General features: G+C 39.4%; 1 protein-coding gene across 2 annotated transcripts in view; it reads left to right on the top strand.

Annotated features, from left to right (window-relative positions):
- NALCN (sodium leak channel, non-selective) overlaps nt 1-15,717 on the top strand; it is a 228,476-nt gene extending 212,759 nt beyond the window's left edge. For both annotated transcript variants that reach the window (XM_038173435.2, XM_027443733.3), the window contains 10 exons: nt 807-875; nt 2,597-2,745; nt 3,438-3,531; nt 4,360-4,492; nt 5,003-5,118; nt 7,895-8,052; nt 8,733-8,883; nt 10,999-11,148; nt 11,821-11,938; nt 13,415-15,717. In XM_038173435.2, coding sequence (XP_038029363.1) covers nt 807-875; nt 2,597-2,745; nt 3,438-3,531; nt 4,360-4,492; nt 5,003-5,118; nt 7,895-8,052; nt 8,733-8,883; nt 10,999-11,148; nt 11,821-11,938; nt 13,415-13,608 — 1,332 coding nt within the window. In that variant the 3' untranslated portion in view covers nt 13,609-15,717. The remainder of the gene's footprint in view (nt 1-806; nt 876-2,596; nt 2,746-3,437; nt 3,532-4,359; nt 4,493-5,002; nt 5,119-7,894; nt 8,053-8,732; nt 8,884-10,998; nt 11,149-11,820; nt 11,939-13,414) is intronic.
- The last annotated feature ends 7,117 nt before the right edge of the window (nt 15,718-22,834 follow it).

Consider the following 22,834-nt stretch of genomic DNA (forward strand, 5'->3'; position numbering starts at 1 on the left):
GAAAAGACTGAGAGCTCTTTTCAGCAGGAGTGTCATGAGGAGCGAGGAAGTAGACCATGCACAGAATCCAGATTGGAGTAAAGAAGGCATAGGTTCAAAACTGCTGAACGGTACAATCTGTCCCAAACCCAGCAGTGTTTCTGGCCCACTGATGTTGGTTAAGAGGCTGTGTTTAATCCAAGAAAGTAGAATAAATCATTCATGGAAGAGAGAGGAAGAAATCAGCTTTCCCTCTATCTCATTTTTTTTTCTTTTTTCTTTTTTTTTAAAGTTGGCTACAGCCCTAGTTCCCTTATATATGAGGGAAGGGGAAGGGATTGTTGATGCTTGTCATTAATCACCGGCTGTGGAAGTCACCACCATATAATGGCTGGGGCTTCACTTGTCTGCCCTAAGCTCTGTTTTGAGGAAAACCTGTTCAGTGTGGCTAGTCCTTTTGCTCTGACATCCTCAGTTTGCTCCCTGCTGCAGAGTAGTTTGAAAGGCCTGAGCAGTTTCTTTAAACAAGCAGCTGCCTAGACAAGTAGACCAGGGGAGCTGGACATAATTACTGCCCACATAATAGGAGGACTGAAAGTATTTTTGTTTTATGTGTGGGGAGGCTGGGTTAGTGTTTTTGAAGAGGTAGAGCATCTTCTGTTATTTTCTTACTGTTCCATCATTCTTATTAAAATATTGGTGCTCCTAGTTCATGGTTTCTCTTATTTTATATGGTGACTTCATTATTAAAAGACAGATTACCCTTATCTTTCTGTGAGATCACTGGGGGAACATGATGTATTCAGTCTTTCATGTTTCTGTTCCAGAATGCATACACATACATGATGGGGGCATGCGTAATTGTCTTCAGGTTTTTCTCAATTTGTGGGAAGCATGTAAGTATAAATTAGCTACTACAGCCATTGCAGTGCTCATGTGTAGACTAAAGGAGTAGTTGCTATGTGTCTCTAGTGCACATTCTATAGGGATCAATATTGTATGCCAACAAAGGAGACTTCCAGCATCAGTCTCCAATTTTACATGCTGTCTTATAAAAGTCAGAGTTTTAGGTATTGCATAATAAGAATATATTATAATTACTGGAAAAGCTGCACTTTCATAAAAAAAAATAAAAGTTCTACACTTTAAAATGTTCTTTAAAGCTCTGAACATATACTGTGCTACTCAGTCTTTTTCATTTCAGTATGGTGTGATGTGCATGCCAGGTATTTTATTTAACTAGTGGAGTGGTGGAAGACCCACTCATCTTGTTATGATTGTGTTCTGCCGTAGAAGTTTCTTCATCCAGAATGTAGGTCTGTGTCTGTGTGTTAAGCACTGTATGTCTTACCACAGTAAAGGATTTATATTCAATTTGAAAAAAAAAAAATGTGCCAAGATATTCTTCTGGAGGCACTGGGATGGCTACAAAGCAAGTCATTTCTAAAGTTTACATTTCTTTCGTGCTTGGATTTACTCTGATGTAATTGAGAGTAGACTGGCAGAATAAGCATAGACAGAGAACAAACACATTTGTTTAACAAGTGGTGACACTGCATTCTCTTGCTGTAGAACTTCGATTATCCAAACATTTTCTGTGAAGTCTGATATATTAAAGTAAATGCGTTAAAAAGTAAAGATTGCTGCAGTGGGTCACCAGGGTTAAGAACAGTGAGCCAGAAGGTTTGTTGAGTAAAGATAAAAACTTTTCCTTCAATCAAACTACACAGAGCCTGTAAAGCCTTGGAAGTCAAATGAAATATCCTTCCTTCTTCTAATGCAGCCAGACCATGTAATTGCCTTCAAAGCTTTCTGATTGATTCTGAAGTTTTTTCAAAGCTTTAACATAGTCATTTGTGCTTTTGTGTTAGGAGCTGCATCAGTCTCATTAATTTATCTGCTGTAATACAATGCAATACCTAAAAGTCAGTATGATTTACCAGTTTGGCATGATTCTAAAGAAAACCACTATCTCAGTCCCATTAAAGACAATTTTATATAGCATCCAAAGTGTTTAAGGGTGTTAGGGCAATCTAGAGTAATAAATGTACAATATGGCTGCATGGGAAAATAATGTCTATTATCTAGACCCATTGCATATGTAATTTCCAGAATTATGGTCTCTTCTTAAGCTCTTTGGCCAACTTGCATGAGAAATTAACTAGTTAATCAATCTGAACTGATCTTAAGGAAATCCCCTTCTCTGTACATTAGCCCATTTCTTCAGATAAGCCCAAAGTAGTTTACTGTACCACCATTTGTACAATGCTAACTTTGATACTCCTGGCTGATCCTAGAATATTATAGTAAAGCATATGCGGTAGTGTTGCTATATCATCCTATATGGTATTACCTTACACATACTGCTTGAGGACCAACATTTTGACATTGTTAGGTGGATGTGGTGATATCTTCAACAAGTAAAAAGCATACTGAATTTCAAAGGAAGACACAAAATGTTCAGTTCCAATCAGATTCATAAAGTACCATTTCACTGGATTCTTCCATTAACTTATGTGTGTAAAGAATTTGTTGTTAAAATGGCAACTGCAATAACTCTCACTTTTATCTCTGCTTTCCTGAATGACATTATGGATTGCTTTTTCTGTCCTTCCAGGTGACACTGAAAATGCTACTCCTGACTGTGGTTGTCAGCATGTACAAGAGTTTCTTCATCATAGTGGGAATGTTCTTGCTGCTCCTTTGTTACGCTTTTGCTGGAGTGGTTTTATTTGGTACAGTGAAATATGGAGAGAACATTAATAGGTACAGTATGTACTATCTCATGGGGATGTTCCTTAAAAAGCACCCCCAAAAAATCACATTCTGTTAGAAGCTTATCCCTGGTAAAAAACAGACACGTCCCCCGGTCTAGCTGAAGCACTCTGAACAGGATTTCTGATAGGAAGCACTGAGCCATCTTTCCAATCCTTGTGCATTGGACCAAATGACACCCAGTCCAGCCCGGAGCAGACTGAGATCTGCTCTTCATTATGCCAGCTGGAATGCACTTCAGAGCAGCAAAGCACTACCACAAGCTGCAGAAACACAGTGTGCTTACTACATACTCTTGGCATTATGCAGCAACAGGATCTATATACCAGATTGATAGAGGGGACAATTCTGTCAACTTAGCATTAGCAGATTTCCCAATCAATATCGTCATCAGACTTCAAGAAGAGAACAGAGACAGGAGAAAGGATCTGGCCTTGAGTCTACTTTTGGTCTTTAAAAGAATGAGCCTGAATATACAAACCTGTGCCTGAGCTAAATTTTAGTTGTTGTATCTTAAGTCACGGAATAAATAATTTAATGAACTCACTCAGATAATACTGTAACTAATTTCGGTTCAAAATAGTAGAACAGTAGAAAATGGAAATGGTTTTCCTTTTTTTTTCTTGCCATAATTTAGTTCTGGGACATAAAATGATGTCTCTCTCTCTTTTTGTTTAAAACAGACATGCAAATTTTTCATCAGCTGGCAAGGCTATTACTGTACTCTTCAGAATAGTTACTGGAGAAGACTGGAACAAAATTATGCACGACTGCATGGTAAATACACTAACAGAGATAAAGTAGGCAAGGAATGGGAAACATTCTTGCATCTCACTGTGTTTCCAGTACCTTAGGTGGTACAAAGAGTGATGTGCTTGCCTTTAGCTCTTCAAGAGACCTAGTTTGGTAAACCTCAGAATATGACATAAAAATTAGTTTCAATCACAGACTCATAATATAATATTTCAGGGGCTAACCTATTAAATGATTTTAAAATAAAAATGTTTTCAGATTTGGAAGCATGGTAAAACACTTTTCCAGTATTTCTCCTTTGATTGTGGCAAGGGGACTTTCAAATAAACTTTGTCTTTAATGCCTGTACTGTGGTTCGTTCCAAGTGAATGCTGGTCTTAACGACCTCAGAATTTGTCCTTGAATCATTTTACATGGCTTAAATAAATTTCTGCCTGTGGTTTCTGTTGCAACAAAGATCATATTATTCACTTCCTTCTTAAAATTAATGCACAAGGAAGCTTTTTGAAAGCCATGTTTCAGAACACCAATTTGTCCCTTTCCAATGGTATAACTGCAGAGTGCCTTGCATGTGTTAGTGAGATCCATGCCTAGGTTTTTTTTGTCATGCCTCTTTCTTCTTCTGATCTCTGACCACTAAAGAAACCAGAAAAAAATGCCCACAAGAGTCAATGAAAAAGATGTTTCCTCCTTTTCTATAAAGGGAAATATTCCCCGTATCTGATGTTCAGAATTATTCCTTAATTATGAAGCTTTAAAAAAAATTATAGCCATAAGTCATAATATGGATTACAGAGAAATTAATGATTGACTTTTTATAAATAACTGACTTTGTTTTCTATTGTTTTAAAGGTTCAGCCTCCATTTTGTACACCAGATAATAGCACCTACTGGAAAACAGACTGTGGAAATTATGCTGGTGCTCTTATGTATTTCTGTTCATTTTATGTCATCATTGCATACATCATGCTAAATTTGCTTGTTGGTAAGTGAAATTATGAAATAACAAAACAGTCCATCTTGGCATGTAGTGTATTATTTAGACTTTATTCTGTTGTGCTGTTCCAGTATGAAGTTACTTTATACCTTCACTTTTACCTTATATACATGTCATGCTTTTGATACTTCTCTAGTGTGGTATGTGCTAAAACTTAGGAAGTTTGGGAACACAAGTTTTTTGAACAGTTGTATTCACAGTGTGTAATTATATATGTATTATGTTCTGACCCTCCCTATCCTCCAGTTAACATTTTTCCAATACTGTGGGAATTCTCCTAATTGATTTTAGAAAATGTTTGATTAGGCATCTCTCTAGCATTTAAGCACAGCTTTTTAAAAGAAAGCACAATGAATATTTATGCAGCAGCCCATAAGCCCTGTGAAGCTTGCACAGCAGAATTCACATTCTGTTGAAATTCATTGTTGCTTATATTTCATCAGTTAGAATGTTACTACAGGCTTTCTTTACAGTGTATTTTGGTTTTGTGTTTTTTAGCTATCATTGTGGAGAATTTCTCATTGTTTTATTCAACTGAAGAAGACCAACTTTTAAGTTATAATGATCTTAGGCATTTTCAAATTATTTGGAACATGGTTGATGACAAGAGAGAGGTAAGAAACTTGAACACGAGCACTGAAATCCAGTAAGTCCACATTTTTCATTGAAAAATCATATGGGAAAAAAGTGTGCTGACAAAGCTCACTGAATAATTACTTTCCAGGTTTTGAAAGCTCAGTGAACATGATCTAACATTGTTCATGATCCATCAAATACTAACCTGTAGTCTTTACTACTGTGAAGTACTTACAACAGCAGTTTTAAAAACAGACGTAAATATTCATAGTATCAACACAGTCGCATTCGTACTCCCAGCTCCACAACAGCTGTGTGTTGTTTTTTTCAGTCTGCAGACCCACATCCATTTATGTGTCTGATATTCAGAAGAGCTTTGCTGAGATTTTGGCACTGTCTCCAATAAGATCTTCTTCATAGGGAAGCAAATGAAGTATGGGCTGGATGAGCAAACATCAAGATGGATTGAAAAGTAGCTGAATAGCCAGGCCCAGAGGGTGCTGATCAGGGGCACAAAGCCCAGTGGGAGGCCAGTAGCAGTCTGGATAATGGGGCAGAGTGCACTCTCAGCAAGTTTGCAGATGACACAAAACTCAGCACCAGAGGGTCATGCTGCCATCCAGAGGAACATGGGCAGCCTGGAGAAATGGGCTGAGAAGAACCTCATGAAATTCAACAAGGGGAGGTAAAGAGTTGTGCACCTGGGGAGGAACAACCCCAGGCACCAGAACATGCTGGGGTGACCCAGCTGGAAAGCAGCTTTGCAGGAAAGAATGTGGGGTTGCTGTTGGACACCAAGGTGGACATGAGTCAGCAATGTGCTCTAGCAGCTTACAAGGCTAATGGTATCCTAGGCTACCTTGAGAGTGTTGCCAGCAGGTCAAAGGAGGTGATCCTTCCCTTGTTTTCAACATTGGTGAGGCCATACCTGGAGTACTGATGTGGTGGTTTTACCCAGCTGGGCAGCTGAGCTCCACCACAACCACTCTCTCATTCCCCCTCCTCAGAAGAAGAGGGTGAAAAGAAAGTATGCTTGAAAGAAAAGAAAAACAAAACAAAACAACAACAAAAATCTCACAGATTGAGATAAGGATAATTTAATTAAAAGAGGGGAAAGAAAAAAAAAAAAAAAGAAGAAGAAAAAAAAAAGCAAAGGCCTCGCATAAGCACACAGAGAAAAAAAAAAACTGTTATTCTTACTTCCCATCAATGAGTGATGTTTGGCCATGTTCCAGGAAGCAGGGCCTCAATACACCTAGTGGTTTGGGAGGACAGACGTCTTGATAATGAGACCCCTTCCCACCTTCCCCTTTCCACCTTTTATTGCTGAGTGTGTCACCATGTGGTATGGAATATCCTTTTGGTTGGTTTAGGTCAGCTGCCCTGGTAATATCCTGTCCCCATCCTCTTGCCCACCCCCAGCCTACTGGCTCTGAGGGGGTTTAGAGGGAGCCCTGATGCGGTGCCAGTACTGCTCAGCAGTAGACGCAACACTGGTGTGATACCAGTGCTGTTCTAGCTGCAAGTGCAGAGCACAGCACTGTATGGGCTGCTGCAGGGAAAGTTAACACCATCCCAGCCAGACCCAGTACAACTGCATTCACTGATGTGCTTCCCAGTACAAGACAGAGAAGGAGCTATTGGAGGAAGTCCAGAAAAGTGTCACAAAGATGATTAAAGGACCGAAGCATCTCTTATTTGAGGAGAGACTGAGAGACTAAGAGAGCTGGGACTATTCAGCCTGGAGAAGGCTCAGGAGGATCTGACCAATGTCTAAAATACCTAAAGGGGGGGGGGGTGTGCAAAGAAGCCAGGCTATTTTCAGTGGTGTCCAGTGACAGGACAAGAAGCAACGAGCACAAATGAGCTCCCTCAGAACATATCAGGCTGCGCTTCTTTGCTGTGTGGGTGATGCAGCACTGGCACAGGTTGCCCCAAGAAGTTATAGGGTCTCCTCCTCAGAGATCTTCAAAAATCCATTTGGACCCAGTACTAGGCAACTGGCTCTAGGTGGCCCTACCTAAGCAGTGGGCGGAACAAAATAACTTCCAGAGGTCTCTTCTAATCTCAGTTATTCAGGGATTCTGGGATGAGAAAAGCATCTGAGAGTCTGAGCTATTCAGAAATTCTGATACCCATTTGAACTAAATCCTCAAGTGAATGATTCATGACATCACTAAATTATGAATATACGGTGACAGAAGTTGGTTGTCTGCAGGTGGCAGGTGGCTGTGGTGGTGTTGGAAGCTGCAGTCCATTCTGATGGAGGTGGAGAGTTGTGCATCTGTCATGCCCAGAACTGACAGTATCTCTCTGTGATGTGGAACAGCAATACAACAACAGCAAAAATACTTCCAGTTAGGCTAGGTTGAATCTTAGAGCAGAAGACCTATGAAAAGACAGTGAACTACAAACGTTATCCTGTCCAAAAAATCACACAGAAAGGGAGAGTTTTACAGCTAGGTATAGGCCAGGCTGTGAATGTTTAAACTGTATTTTAATTTCAGTTTTTCAAAGGCAGCTTTTTGGGTGTTATAACTCATTTCAGATTAATGCAAATGGGGAAACTAAATCCCCAAAGCAATTTCTGAAAATTTCTGACAAAATGAACAGCACAGATTCTCATTATGTATCAGTCAAATAACAGCAAAGTTCCATGAACTACAAGTGACGTGCATGTGCTGAAGAGCTGGCTGCTAGGTTTGACATGGAATCTTTGGAGAAATAGTATTTCTCTCACCGATCAAGTTGAATGCCTGAGTTGGTTGTTAGATCACTGTAATAATATACCGGCTATTATGCAATTTTACCCAGGGAGTAATTCCTACCTTCCGAGTTAAATTTCTGCTGAGGCTTCTGCGTGGCAGGCTGGAGGTGGATCTTGACAAGGACAAGCTGTTGTTCAAGCACATGTGCTACGAAATGGAACGGCTGCATAATGGTGGTGATGTCACTTTCCATGATGTGCTGAGGTACTATGAGATTTTCTCTAAATTTGTAGAAATCATATAATGTCCTGTATTTCTTGCTAGGCTAAAAGGTATTCATTAATCTTGAGAAAAGGCAAGATCAATAGCCACAGAGGCACTACCATTTAAAATGTAATACAAAAATTGGATATCCCTTTTTTCCTGAAAAAAATATTTGTGATGGAAAACATGGGTCTTAGGGAATCAGCTGTAAGTGATTTCAACATTTTTGTCTGAGACAAATTGTCTTAACCCGCAGTCCTATATTGACCTTGAATCCCAAGAAATGCAAAGTTGTTCTAACACATGAAGTACCCAGACAGTGTATCTGACTAGAAATAAAATAGAAATGAGAACATTACAGAATCACAGAATTATCTAAATGTAAAAAAATATCAAAAAAAAAAAAAAAAAGAAAAAACCATCAAAACTACAAATGTCCTAGTTCCTTACAGTTCAGTGAAACACCTTTGTTGGATTGTTAATATAGCTGCTAGGCTCTTCATTTGTTTCAAGCACCAAAAGTCTCTTCTAGAATCATTTTAGCATTTTTTAGCTTCAGATATGAATTCAGTGCATGCGCCAAAATTGCATTTTTTTTCATTAATTATGAGTTTTGATTTTCTAAATTCAATTAGCTGTACATCAGCATTTATAAAAGACAATATGCATGTTTCTTCCAGCATGCTTTCATATAGGTCTGTGGATATCAGAAAAAGTCTTCAACTGGAAGAGCTGCTTGCTAGGGAGCAACTGGAATATACCATAGAAGAGGAGGTAGCCAAACAGACCATACGCATGTGGCTGAAGAAGTGCTTAAAGCGAATTAGAGCAGTAAGTCAAGCTAAAACAGATTCTAAATGGCTGCAGTAAATTGCAACAAAGATGGAATTTGCTGTCATAATGCTTAATTTATTCTGGAGCCACAATAATATTTATATGAAAAAGAATGTAGCAGTTGCTAACTCAGCAAAAAAAAAAAAGTCAACAGATCAATTCAAAGCATTATAAAAATAATCATCTTTTGAAGGCAAAAAGCTGTCTTCCTGACAAAAATATATCTGTCTTTTCAATACATCAGGAAGATGTATGTGCAAAGACCAAAGTCAAAGGAATAAAGGAAAAACAATGTAATCTGATGAAAACTCTTCAGCCTAGTCCTGCCTCTAAATACAATTGTGTTATTTCCTTGCCTCTGTTGACACAAGATACCACTAATAGCTACCAGCATATGACTCTTCAAATGGAATCTGTATCAAGATTCATAATTGGAATGAGTCATGAGATTAATTGTGTGCAAATGAGCAATGTGTACATGCAAACCAGGTCTACAAACCATGGCCCACAGTAGCCATGTCTATGCCAGTAGATAACTAGGGCCAGGTCACTGGCCCAGGACTGGCAAGGGATCACCCATACTCACATTCCTTGGCCCAGTTTTGGTCCATGCAAGTTCCTGCTCTCACAAACTGCTGCCTTCCAGATCACTGCTACAGGAGGCACAGTTCAGGGCAAGTAGAGTGGGGACTGTTCCCAGTCAGCAGTGAATTTGAAGCTTTCTTGTAGAGGAGGTCAGCCAGATCATGCAAGGCCTGACGCTTGGCTTCAGCACTGCAGGAAATCTCAGTCTGTTTAATTCACTAGCACAGATACAGCCAGTGCTTCTGTATTCTCTTTACACAGTGCTGCTGATTGTCAGAAACATTTTTGCCTTTGCTCAGCATAACTTCAGTATTTGCTGATCAAACTTTGTCTTGGAAGAAATTTGTATTAAATATTTTCAGGAAATTTGAATTGGCCTTTGCAATTATTCTCCTCTTTTCTTCAAAAAACAATTCATCTTTTATATAAAAAGTTTTATCCTGGCTATCTTAATGAGTGATTTTTCAGTGGCTGTAAGGCTGAGTCCAGGTTTTGTTATTTTTTATTTTTATAAAGGCTTATTTCTTGTGTGGAGGTTTTCTATAAAAATCTGTGATCATGGGATCTCGCCTTTCCTGTTTGCAAATTTATAAAAAATATAACCGGGCGATATGAATGTAATGCAGATTCAAGCTGAAACATGAGCGTTCAAGGCATATTCAGATAAATAGTTTCATTTTGGTTCCATCTCTGTAATAGCAATGACAGTAAATTTAATCTCAGCTCTCAGTTCTGGGTTTGTTCAACTCAGATGTTCATTTCATTATGATATTGAATTACACTATGTTAAATATGCTGTTCATTTCATTCTCTTAATACAGTTCAGATCATTTCACATTATATGAACCCTTTATAAACTGAATATAATTATGGAAGTTAAGATGTATTTTCAAATTCTCTTGTTAGTCTTTAAAGAGGGAGCTTGTGAAAACTACCCAGGCAAGTGAAACCCTTCCTAAGGGCTGTTTATTTTAATTTAAAAGCAAATTAGATTGTATGATTATAATAGTAGTGGTTTTGTTTTTCTATTTGTACTGTAATTCTATACTCAGTCCCAAGGTTTCCTCTACTGTTTTATTCATTGTTTTTGGAAGTCTGTTCCAAAGTCCATGAAAACAATCAGATTTTTTTCATTGCATTCATGTAAATCTTATGGTATCTCTAGCAATTTCCTTCTTTCTTCTTTTGCAGAGAAGTTAGCATATGAATTAAAAACTTTGTGTATTTTTAACCTCTAGGTTTTTATGAGCAATTTGTCTTCCACTTAATGTAGTTTATAAGTCCTAGCCTTCAGTTTATACATAAAGGCTAGATGTGCTGGTAGTCACTTTATTTAAATAATGGCCATCTGATACATGTGGCTTTATTGATGCACCTGGAATCCACATTTGGCCCTCACTATTTGGTTAAATATTTAAAAGTTCGTGGGTTTACTTTTGTTTTGTTTTGTTTTGTTTTTAAATAATCAAACACTGAGATACACCAATGAGATACACATTATTTTCATCACATATTGTACCTTGATAGAAACAACAGCAGTCGTGCAGCATTATCCATAGTCTACGAGAGAGTCAACAGCAGGAGTTGAGCCGATTTCTGAATCCTCCCAGCATTGAGACAACACAGCCAAGCGAAGATATGAATGCTATTAATCAAGATAACAGCGCGCAGCCAGAGGTATGTTAACTGGGAGACTATCAGCACTCAGAGCAAATTAAAAAATAAAATAAAATTCCGTGTTTCTTATTTGTTCTTTTAAATATCATTTTCCCTGGAAAAGTTGAAAGCAATATTTTATTTTGCTTTTCCTCTTTGCCTTTAGATGTAAAGACAAGATGACCTATGGCAGGAATACCCCAGCTTATTTAGCTGCCTTGCTAGCACTATGTAGGGTGAACTCAGCTGTATGATACTCAGCACCAACTTCCAGCACTAGCATGAGCTGTGTACAGGCTCAGGGACATGAAGTTTACCTGTTCCAGAATTCTCAAGTTGTTTTCACACTGGGAGTGATAGCACTGGGCATGCTGGGTCCTGTGAGTAGGATTCCTGAGCTTTTCCAGAGTAGGAAATGAAGAAGGTACTCTAGTGTAGAAGGCTGAGAACAATTTTGTACCCTTCAATGCAACTGCATAATGGAATTGAGCCCAAATGGTCTTTATTTTCATATCAGTTGTGCAGTTTTGGGGCAGTAAAGAATAGAAACTATATTGCCTTAACAAATGGTAATATATTTTGTTTGGATTTGTGTACAAACTTGGAAGTAGACTAGAAAGGTTAGATAGCCTTTCTTGGGATTATCCCCATGTGATGCAGAACTTTACCTGAGGTTCTTGTTTCTCTGTTCAGACAAGTAGCCAGCAGCAGCTCCTTAGCCCAACGCTTTCTGACAGAGGTGGCTATCGACAAGACTCTGCAGATGCTGGGAAACCTCAGCGGAAATTTGGACAATGGCGTTTGCCATCAGGTAAGTAAAAAAAGTGTTTCAGTAGAGTTTCCATGTGCCAAATTACTGCTGTACAGTAATAAGACCATAAAAAAGTATAAAGCATTAGACTAACATAGAGCAAACACCAAGGGAGAGGCTTCATAATTCACAGTTCTACCTCCTGTCTGTAGCTTGCATTCACATCAGACTTTTTCAACCCTCATCTGTGCTGAAATACAGCAATTTCTCCCCTTTCTGCCAATTCTGAAAGTTTGGAAGATGGCACCTTAAAGGAGGCTGTAGTGAGATGGGGATTAGTCTATTCTCCCACATGCCTGGTGATAGGACGTGGGGGAATGGGCTAAAGTTGCACCAGGGGAGGTTTAGGTTGGATATTAGGAAAAACTTCTTTACCAAAAGGGTTGTTAGGCATTGGAATAGGCTGCCCAGGGAAGTGGCTGAATCACCATCCCTGGAGGTCTTTAAAAGACGTTTAGATGTAGAGCTTAGGGATATGGTTTAGTGGAGGACTGTTAGTGTTAGGTCAGAGGTTGGACTAGGTGGTCTTGTGGGTCTCTTCCAACCTAGATGATTCTGTCCACTTTAGAGGTAACTATGTTGTGTATGTAGTGTATAAGGTGCCATGTATAAAGTCAGAGAGGTGATCATGCACTGAATACCATTAACCCTACTTTAGTGACCAGAGTACTTGTCCAAGAAATGGAACAGCTTACTAGAGAGCTTTCAGTCCACATTTTCCATTTAAGTGTCACTGAGAAAAACAGAGAGGAAGAGTAAAATAGGGAACATGCTAAGGAGGGATCATTGGGCTATAGACAGCTGGATACGTTTTCCAAATAAGAATGAGGAGTTCAGGGTTTCCTTTCTTAGCACTGCTCTTGACCACATGAATCCTGACTGTTTGATGCCGGACAGCAAATGAGGGACACCCCCATGCACAGTAAAGTCTGGCATGTGGTAAGTACTCTGTTCCCAGTCCAACAAAGATTGTGAATAACATCATTAATATCAATTGTGGTTTTCATATACTTACATTTGGTTTACTGCTTTCCAAAAGCCATGCCAGCACCTTGCACTGGTTTCTACTCCAAGGTCGTTGTCAAGTATCGCTTTCTAGGCATAGAAATGCTCTTTTCCTCCATTTTTCTGGTTGAAGTGGTAACACTTTCACCATTTTTCCAGTACATCAGCTCAAGTAAGTACTACCTAAATCATTTAGTTTACAATCAGCCAGGTAAGAAGAGACCTATTGCTTCAGCTATCCCAGCAAAAGGAAATCAGGCATTGCTTAGTTAAACTGCTCTACCAGCAGATGAGTGGGAGCAGGGGGAGCAGCTGGAGCTGAAAAAATCATTGGGGTAGAGTCCTTCTGTTTCTGCACTAAACCACTTCAAAGCTACCCCAGTCCAGCTAGTTCTGTACACCTGAATTCTAAGCAGAAACGTTCAAGAAGCAAATGTACTCTAATACAGAGCCTTCTGTTTACTTTCATAGCCCCCAAACCAATAAGCCATTCCGTATCTTCAGTCAACCTTCGCTTTGGTGGACGTTCAACTATGAAATCTGTTGTATGCAAAATGAATCCCATGTCTGATGCGGCATCTTGTGGATCAGAAGTCAAGAAGTGGTGGACAAGACAATTAACTGTGGAGAGCGATGAAAGTGGAGAGGACCTACTTGATATCTGAGAAAGATTTATGTAAGATTGCAACAACAACAACCACTTCAAACACAATCTAATTTTCTATGTTTAGAATTGAACACACTGTAAGTGATGTATGATTTATTTAAAATCAGTGTCATAAAATCTTTCAATTGCTTATCCTTCTGCCATATGAAACATAGCACATACTTATATGTTAGAGTTCACTTCTATAGGTATTAACTGTACTTTAAGAAATCTGTATACAATAGCACTACTAATAAAGCCAGAGAGACTGTATTGCCTTTAGAGAGCTTTGAAAGATTTCATGTTCTGCAAGTACATAATGGAAATGCATTTTGATATACGCATCTGTGTTTTTCTTCAACCTATACTGTACTTTAAAATTGCAACACTTTACAATACAAAGGTAATATATTTCTTCTTCTTGTGTTTTCTTTCAGCTCTTATTTATTAAGATTTCTTTAGAAAGATTTTATTATTCACAAATGACCTGAAGAGGTCAGCACTGACTTCATGTTAAAGGGAAGTATTTTTACAAAGTGCAGATTCTGAATTACAAATCTAAGCTTTTTCTGGACCTTTTTTTAAAATATGCAAGATACAAGATAATTCATTTTAAAATCAGATGGTGAAGGATTGGCTTTTAAAATGTAAATATATTTGGGTTTTGTTTAATTATGCGAAGAGCTTGATTTTCATACAGAAAAAAAGCAAAAAAAAAAAAAAAAAAGACATGAAAACTGTGCATTTAATCATCCGTCAAAAGACTTCCATGTGAAAAAACATGATTTATGCTACATTTTCAGATTATGCTGGTTACATATATGTATTACGCTGGTCATGTATGTCATTATTCTCCTGTTAGTTGGGTCCCATTTCCTTGTGTAGCCATAAGATAACTTTGTTCTTGTCTGTGCAATAGAAATTAGCATGTTGGGGGTTCTCTTTAAAGAGCAGTGTTGTATGGCTTTTAAAATATGGTTTAGTTTTGTCTGTATAGGTAGAAGTGAATTTTACTTAACCATGATACTACTCATGCTGTTAGCTGTGCACTGCTGAAGCATGACATAGTACTGTGGTTAGGTATCTTTGTCCCTTTTACCCTGATATTTAATATTCTTACATGTTAGCATTCTTTTATTTTATGAAGCACCAATAGTGCTAAATTATCGCTGGTGAAAAAGCAGTTGTCCCTTTCATAAGTTTTTCCAGTGGAAGGCCAATGCTATACAGACATGGAGGTGGAGAAGAAAAGCAACACAATACAGGAGAGCAGTATTGCACACAGTCCATTAGTCTCAGAATTTAGGGTGTCTAGAAATGTGGGCTAAAATTTGCCCTTCCTTCGAGGAAGAACTGAGAGATTGTACATTTTATAGCTTGGCCACTGACTGGGTTTTTTAGCGTAGATGGGACTTTTCATTACCATTGTTTCCTATGGAAATGATAGGTTGCTCTAACATGGTCTGATGTGAGATCTTGAAAGAGGCTCACAGCTAATGTATATCGCCACTTAAAATATATATCCTTTAAAAAGCTGACAAAAGACAGTGCTTTGTGATGTTTTCTGGCCAAAATATTAACGTAGGGTGGTCAGAATACAGAATTGTTTTCACAGATGCCTTCACTGTAAATGCAAAATTAGCTTTGGCCATAAAATACAATTTTCTTGGCATCTATCAGTGTTTTGTTCTCGGTATCCAGTTGAACATTGTTTAGATTTATATTTTTTTTTTCCAAAAAATGTCACATTGCACACATCTGTATTTTGTGGTTACTTTATTTGCTTTGGGATATATTTAAGTTTAAATCTAGTCGATTCTATATATGTAACAGAATCTGTGCATTCTCTTGTTTACTGGCTAGATTATGAACCATCAACAAAACCTCATATGGAAATCCATGATTTTGTGTTCTATTCTGTGCTTCTTTAAGTTCAGTTTTGTATATATGACAATAAGATAAATATTGGATTTATAAAAGACGGTATCTTTGAAATTTCAATAATATATTGAACTGCAGATCTTTCTGAACCATTCTTGCTGCAAATCTTCTTTTTAAAAAATCTGGCAGACATTTTTTCCTTGCCTTACAGTACTCTGTCAATAAAAGTGAGTTGCTTTAAGCAATATTCTTCCCCCTGGCTTTCATTCTAACTGCATTTGCTAAATCTAGCTCATCTGTGATAATGCTGCATAGTGGCTAGGTGTGTGGTTTGTAGAGGATCACTTAAAGCGATGCTTTCAAATTCCTGTAATTGGAAGGCCTTTGTTTTTTTTTTAGAGGGACTTTCAGTGACTGACCTCAGCAGTACTGCCACAGGGTTTCTCATTCAGAAAATGGGACTATATCGGATTGTTCATTTTTTATTTCTGTTTAACTCTTTTTCTTTGTTTAGCTCCAAGATGTGAACATGCTTGTGTGTGTGTGTATGATGAGTAAGTTTGTGGTGGAAAGGTTGTGATGGTTTTATAGGCTGCCTTCAAACATTTTACAAAACACTGGAGGTCCCTGGACCATTCATTTAACCTGCAATCTGGTTCTAAGAAAGCAGTGCTCACCTGCTGCCTCCCTCACTTTGCTTTTGTAAAAATATAGGAAGTGAAATGCAATTACATAGACATGAAAATAATATACACCAGAGCACCCAGGGGACTAGATTAGGGCGAAAATCTTCTTAGGATGGCACCCCTGGCATAACTTGAGGAACTAATAACCTCCTGCTTTACCACAGAGCAACCACTGCACATTTGCACATGAAGGTGAAGAAGCAAAGTTCAAAACAACATGCACAAACAATGGAAGAGAGACAAGGAGGGAATAATACTGCATTAGGAAATTAGAGTCAGTCCAGACAGCCCTGGAGAAATGTTCAAACAAGAACAGATTCTAGACAAAGGTAAACAAAAAATTGCCAGGGGAATATCACTACCTGCAGCGCTCTTGGCTCATAGCATTAAATGCAGCGTTATCCCATAAAAAATAAAAAGAATAAAGTGTTTAGACCTCTTTTCGTCCCAAGGAGAGCTCTCTTCCATAGGAAGCAAGTTGTAAAAGTGTTGGTGGCTTGGTTGGGGCAAAATGAGTAGTGCATGTTGTCACTGCTCAAAGGAAAATGTGGGAAGTCTGAGAACACGCAGCAGACTTGTATCTTAATAGCGTTCCAAAGTCAGGTCCTTTTTCAGACAATCACATTTAGAACGAAGAAATTAATAACTTGAAACCATTTGCTACTGGATGATATCCAACTGAATTAAGAGCTAAAAACATAAAGTGCACTTTATCTGGCAAGCTAAAATACCATCATTGTTTTAACTAATCAGGACCAATCGGATTTAAATATCTTCCAAATAACATTACGTTCAGTGTTGTCTACATTCGAAGACCAGTATCACAGCTTCTGAGAAGACAGAGCTTTGGATGCCAAAAGCAAGTGAGTGACTTTGTAAAAATAATCTTTTTTGTTCTCTTCTGTTATTCACAACATGCCCACTGCTCTTGTTATTGCACAGATAAGGATGTCCATGAATAACCAAAGCAGGAAAAGAGCTCGCACTGTTGTAACAGTACATTTGGAGCCCCAGCAAGCAAGATCTGTGCTAAGCCTCCCATCCAGAATGCCCGCTCTTCTCCTCCCACAGCATTTCCACACATGAAAATAAACTCTGGCCTGAGTTGTCAGTCAACGTTTCCAATATCATTATCTCAGTCTCACTGACTTTAGTTTTAGAAGGCTTAATCCATCCCTTCTACTGCAGGCATTTTAATCACACCAATGAGGAACTTGCTGATGATGCTGGGAAGTTGGCTGCCCTGCTTTCTTCAATTGCTCTGCAATACAAAGGAAGCCTCACTAGAATTCAATTAACCTTCCTCTTCTTCCCAAGGGTGCTAGTGTCGGACCCCATTAGCAGCTGTTGCCCATTGTTCTCAATGACGAACCTCTAAGCACCGAGTTATTAACCCATCAGCGAGCTAAGTGTACAGGCGGTGGCATTTTAGCCCCCTTCCACAGGTTCCTTTCTCAGATAAGTGTCTCAGCACCATTACTGGCTTCGTGCATTTATCTGCCTTGCATACCTGCACTAGGGAATTTGGGCAAACTACTTGGGCACCTACAAAATTGTGTTTCATAAAATGATAGCTTAGTGGAAGGGCAAAAAATGTCTAAGTATAGGTAGAAAAGGCAAAAACATCTGTCAGCCTGAAGAGCTGTTGACATTAGTCTTTTCTTCCTTCTGAAATCAATCCATAACTGGCACAAGCCTCCAGAGTCTCAGTAGGCATTGCTTTGTATCAGGAAATCTTTTGCTGAGGTTGGAAACAAACTGGTTTATACCAGATAACTGAGTCCTAGACAAAGACTTGGGCAGGATGGCTCTGGGTCATCCCTATGATGAAAGTCACTGGGATGAGATTCTCCGTGTAACTTTGAGGTATGTTCATCCTTGAAGGTAAGAGAAGAAAGTTAGTCCTTGACTTCATTGGCAGAGAAGCTGGATGCTGCATCCTCCCCCAAGCCCTGTATTTTGGTTTTCTTTTAAGTTTCACTCCCCAGTTGCATGTAAGGCAGACAGTGCAGTGGCATGTTCTGCATTCTCAGTATGTGTTCCCAAGAAATGGGAAATTCAACATGGTTATGATTTCATTATAATGTTGTATGAGATGCTAGTTTATACAGATAATCAGTCTTGTTTTTTTTGTCTCAGCACCCATTCCAGAGTATTACATGTTCTACAGGTCAGGCACTTTCACCTCTGGGAATTTCTAAATTCAAACTGCCTGGGGAGTTTGTTTACTGCACATGTAAACAAGAGAAAGGAAAATAAAATAGAGGTACTTTTTTTTTTTTTTTTAGCAGCTATTTGAAAGAAAAAAAAATAAATCTATGTCTCTACTTAAAGACAAGCTTCTCAGTTGTTCTGACCAAGCTAAGAATAAAGAAAAATATATATTTTTAGAAAGCTTTAACTGTTTCCTTGATTTATTAATTTCTCAAATGCACTTGAGTTTCAAAATGAAGAGGTTTTGATATTTTGTTTTGTTTTGTTTGTTTTGTTTTGTTTTTAGCTGAAAATGTCACTGGAACCTATTTGCTGTTTCTGACTTAAAATTTTCAATATTTTGTTCAACCAAAAACTGCTTTTCCACATGAGTAGTTATCATGCACAAAAACTCACTCAGATATTTCCATGAGGAAAAAGTTTCCTTTTTCCTATAATTTTTCGTGTCTGGCATAAGAATAATGTCATATGGAAAACTGACAGTAGGAAAAGAGGATCACTGCCTTTGTTATCAGTATATCACAGAAAGAAAGAAAAAGGAAGGAAGGAAGGAAGGAAGGAAAGAAAGAAAGAAAGAAAGAAAGAAAGAAAGAAAGAAAGAAAGAAAGAAAGAAAGAAAGAAAGAAAGAAGGAACATTTTGATTTATTTGCTGGAAGAGATTTTGCCAAATGCTGGCCACAGAAGGTGAGTAGATGCAGGGTCCAGCTGACTGCTCCACCATGGAAGGGAAACCTTCAGCACTGTGGTGCTTGGGTAGCCAAGAGCAGGCAATTGGTGCAGTGAGGCTCACCTGAGCTTTTCTGCCAAAACTTTTAGATCTGTGATGTTAAGTATGCGTGTAATCCACTCTTGTGCTGTGGATGCTCCTGGGGGCATGATCCCATGAATGGTTTTAGCTGCTGTGAGTAAGAAGTTCTCACACATAGCTGCTTGTAACCAGGTCCAGCTCTTCTCCCACCGGGAAGTACGATGCCCTGAACTTTGCCAGTTTAATCCTTCACCCAGTTGCGTCACCTCCTAAGGCCTGCCAAGTACTCCTGGTTTTAAAAGCCAAATATTAAAACCTTCATCTTAATTGGATCAGCAACAGCAAGAACGCATCTCTGACCTTGGTCTATAAATGTATTTCAGCTTCATATGCATACTTCGATTCAAAGTATATCTATAAGGGCTTATCTACATGAGGAAGTTGGACCAGCTTAAACTTAACCTGTTGTAGCAAATTGATTTCACTAAATCAGTTTGCATACCCGTGGAAATGCTTATTTCACTTTAAAGATTTTTTTTTTCTATTGATCTTTGTTAAAACCCAAATAACCTTGGTTTTATTCTAACAGCAAGAGTGCTCCCACAGGTCTATGTATCAGCTATCTTAACTGGTTTCAAAAGCCTCACCTTTAATTATATGGTTGTAAATTCTTTGTACAGAGGAAATCTTTCTTTGGGCCTCTGGCTAAGCTCAGCTCCAGCTCTGTGTCAGGCCACCCTAGCCTCGTTGCTCCAAGGCATTGCTGGGCAGTTTAGGTAATTCCCTCTGGGAACACCTCCCCCCCCACCCCCAGGAGACATTCTGAATGAGATCATGCTGTGTGTTGCTCCCTCTGCCTTGCACAGCCCTCAGATAGGACATGAGCAGCTTTGTGCTCCCAGGCATTCCTAGAAGCCCCTTTCCATGGCACACACTATGTGGCATTATCCTCTCAACTTCACGCTATGGTCAGTGCGACATGTCCCTAGCCTTATTCCAGACAACTGTAATGAACAAAGCACACAAAGAATATGTGATGGCTGCTTACGAGGGCCATATAAACACCAAACATGGCTCAGGGATATTCATTTTATGGATGTGACAGGGCTCTTCCCCATGCAGTGTGGCCGTGCAGTTCTTGCCACATGCCATTGGAGCCAGGGACACCAGGGTCCTTCTTAATTTGCTGTTCAGAAACAGTTTGTACAAATGCTACTAGCTTGGGGTTGGGTTGCTTTTATAAGGTCTTTCTTCTTTGAAGTGGTTTTCAGTGCTTTTCAGTAGAAAAATCTCTTAGTACAATCTGTACAACTGGTTTTCTGAGCCAATCCAGCTGCAGAGATATATTTTAATAGATGTTCTGTCAGACACAGTTCTAAACAAACATTATAATGCTCCTGAGCTGGACAGCCAGAAATGCCAAAGATAGGCTATTTCAACAATTTTCAACAGCTGAGCCATCTTTTAAGGTATCTCAGAACTACATCAAATTTGAAGGCTTTTTTTTTTTTCCTAACACTAGAGGGCTAACGCTGCTTTACATGGCCTATCTGCATGTGCGTACACAGACACACACATTCAAAATCAATAGGTTGATCATCTCTGTGGCAAAATTTTATCTTTCTGTTTTGCACAGCATTTAGATATCACAATGCCAAGGAATTTTCAGCATGATTACATAAAAGGGATCTTTCACTAACCTTGTGTTACATACTGAAAGAAAAATGTTTGGTTTTTTTTTGGTTTGGTTTGGTTTTGTTTTTGTTTTTTTTTGTGGAAGCATGACTTTTTGAGAAACTTAATGACTTTTGCATTTCCACCTGTATATGATATACAAGGAATTTGTAATAGAAGATTGCATTAGCAATAGCATTTAATTTTTTCTGTCTCCAGTGATTGCAAAATTTGCATGTCAGTTGAAGTGGGGCTTATTTTCGTATTTTGACTCCAAGGAAAATTCAGGAGTGACATAATTTTCAAAATCTAGCACCTCAAGTTGAAGAAACAAGTAGCTAAGGATGTCAGAAATCTTATGCCATGAATTAAATACACTTTTTTTTTCTTTTTTTCTTTTTGAGACAAATTATGCTCAATAATTTGAACTGTGACACCTGCTTTTTATGATGTCTGATTTCCATGTCTGAATGTCCTTTTTTTTTTTTTTTTTTCCTTGACTCTAAGCATATGTTCATTTACAAGCTATGGTTATGTGGTGGTTTTACTCAGCTGGGCAGCTGAACTCCACCACAACCTCTCTCTCACTCCCCCTCCTCAAAGGGAAAGGGGGAGAAAATACGATGGAAAGGGCTCAAGGGGTGAGATAAGGGCAGGGAGATCACTCAACAATTATCGTAATGGGCAAAACAGACTCAGCATAGGGAGATTAATATAATTTATTGCCTATCACTAGCAGACTAGAGCAGTGAGAAACTAAAAGAGAATTAAAAATACTTTCCCCCCATCCACCCACTCCTACCTCCTCCCCCTGAGTGCCAGGGAACGGGTAATGGAGGCTGTGGTCAGACCTTGACGCTTCATCTCCACCTCTCCTTCATGGCCACTCTCAGCCCCTGGGCTGCCCACAGGCAGCAGCTCTTCAAGAACTGCTCCCACACAGCTCTGTACCACGGGGTCCATCCATCCCCCAGGAGCAAACTGCTCCAGCACGGGTCCCCCACGGCTGGGCGGCAGCTCCCCCCAGACCCCCTGCTCCTGCGTGGGCTCCTCTCCACGGGCTGCAGCTCCGGCCCGGGGCCTGCTCCTGCGGGGGCTCCTCCATGGGCTGCAGCGTGGAGATCTGCTCCATGGGGGACCCATGGGCTGCAGGGGGACAGCCTGCTCCACCAGGGGCCTCTCCCTGCACAGCCCGCAGGGGAACTGCTGCTACCTGCCTGGAGCACCTCCTGCCCTCCTGCTGCACTCACCTGGGGGGCTGCAGGGCTGCTTCTCACTCCTCTCTCCCAGCTGCTGTAACACAACAGGATTTTGTTGTTGTTGTTTTCCCTTTCTTCAGTCTGCTCTCCCAGAGGTGCAAACAATATCCCGTATTGTCTTGGCTCTGGCCAGCAGTGGGTCCTCTTTTGGAGCTGTCTGGAGCTGGCTCTGATCTGACATGGGGCAGCTGCTGGGCTCTGCTCACAGAGGCCACCCCTGCAGCCCCTCTGCTACCAAAACCTTGCCACATAAACCCAATACAGGTTGGATGAGAAATACCATTACAGATGACATTTGTTGACTAATAGTTAATCATTTGGAGAAACATTTTGAAGCACTGCTTTCTTTCTGTGCTTTAACGTGAAAAACAGAGAATGGTGTTATTTTTTCATAACAGTTTTTACATCAAGAGGGAAAGGGAATGAAAAAGCACAGGGTTATATGCAATGTCCATTGAAGCCAGCATGAAGTTTCCCTATGGCTGCAATGATCCTGTGGTGCCTCTCCTTAATGGGCCCTTGAAGCTAATGTGATTTATTTCACAGTTTCAGGCTGGCTACACACATGCCCACATGCATACTCAGCTGTGTGCACTGATTTGATCAGCTGTGGTTCACCCACATTTGGTTATGTGCCCACATCTTTGCTTGACATTACTAATTATGCTATTTGGGGCTTCTACCTCAAGGATTCATCTAACACAAACCACAGGATTTTATGCCATGTTGAAATATTTGCCAGGTAAGCTGTCTTACCAAGGGATTAACTGACTCGAACTGCA

The sequence above is a fragment of the Anas platyrhynchos genome, chromosome 1 (genome assembly GCF_047663525.1).
Source record: "Anas platyrhynchos isolate ZD024472 breed Pekin duck chromosome 1, IASCAAS_PekinDuck_T2T, whole genome shotgun sequence".
Taxonomy (NCBI): domain Eukaryota; kingdom Metazoa; phylum Chordata; class Aves; order Anseriformes; family Anatidae; genus Anas; species Anas platyrhynchos.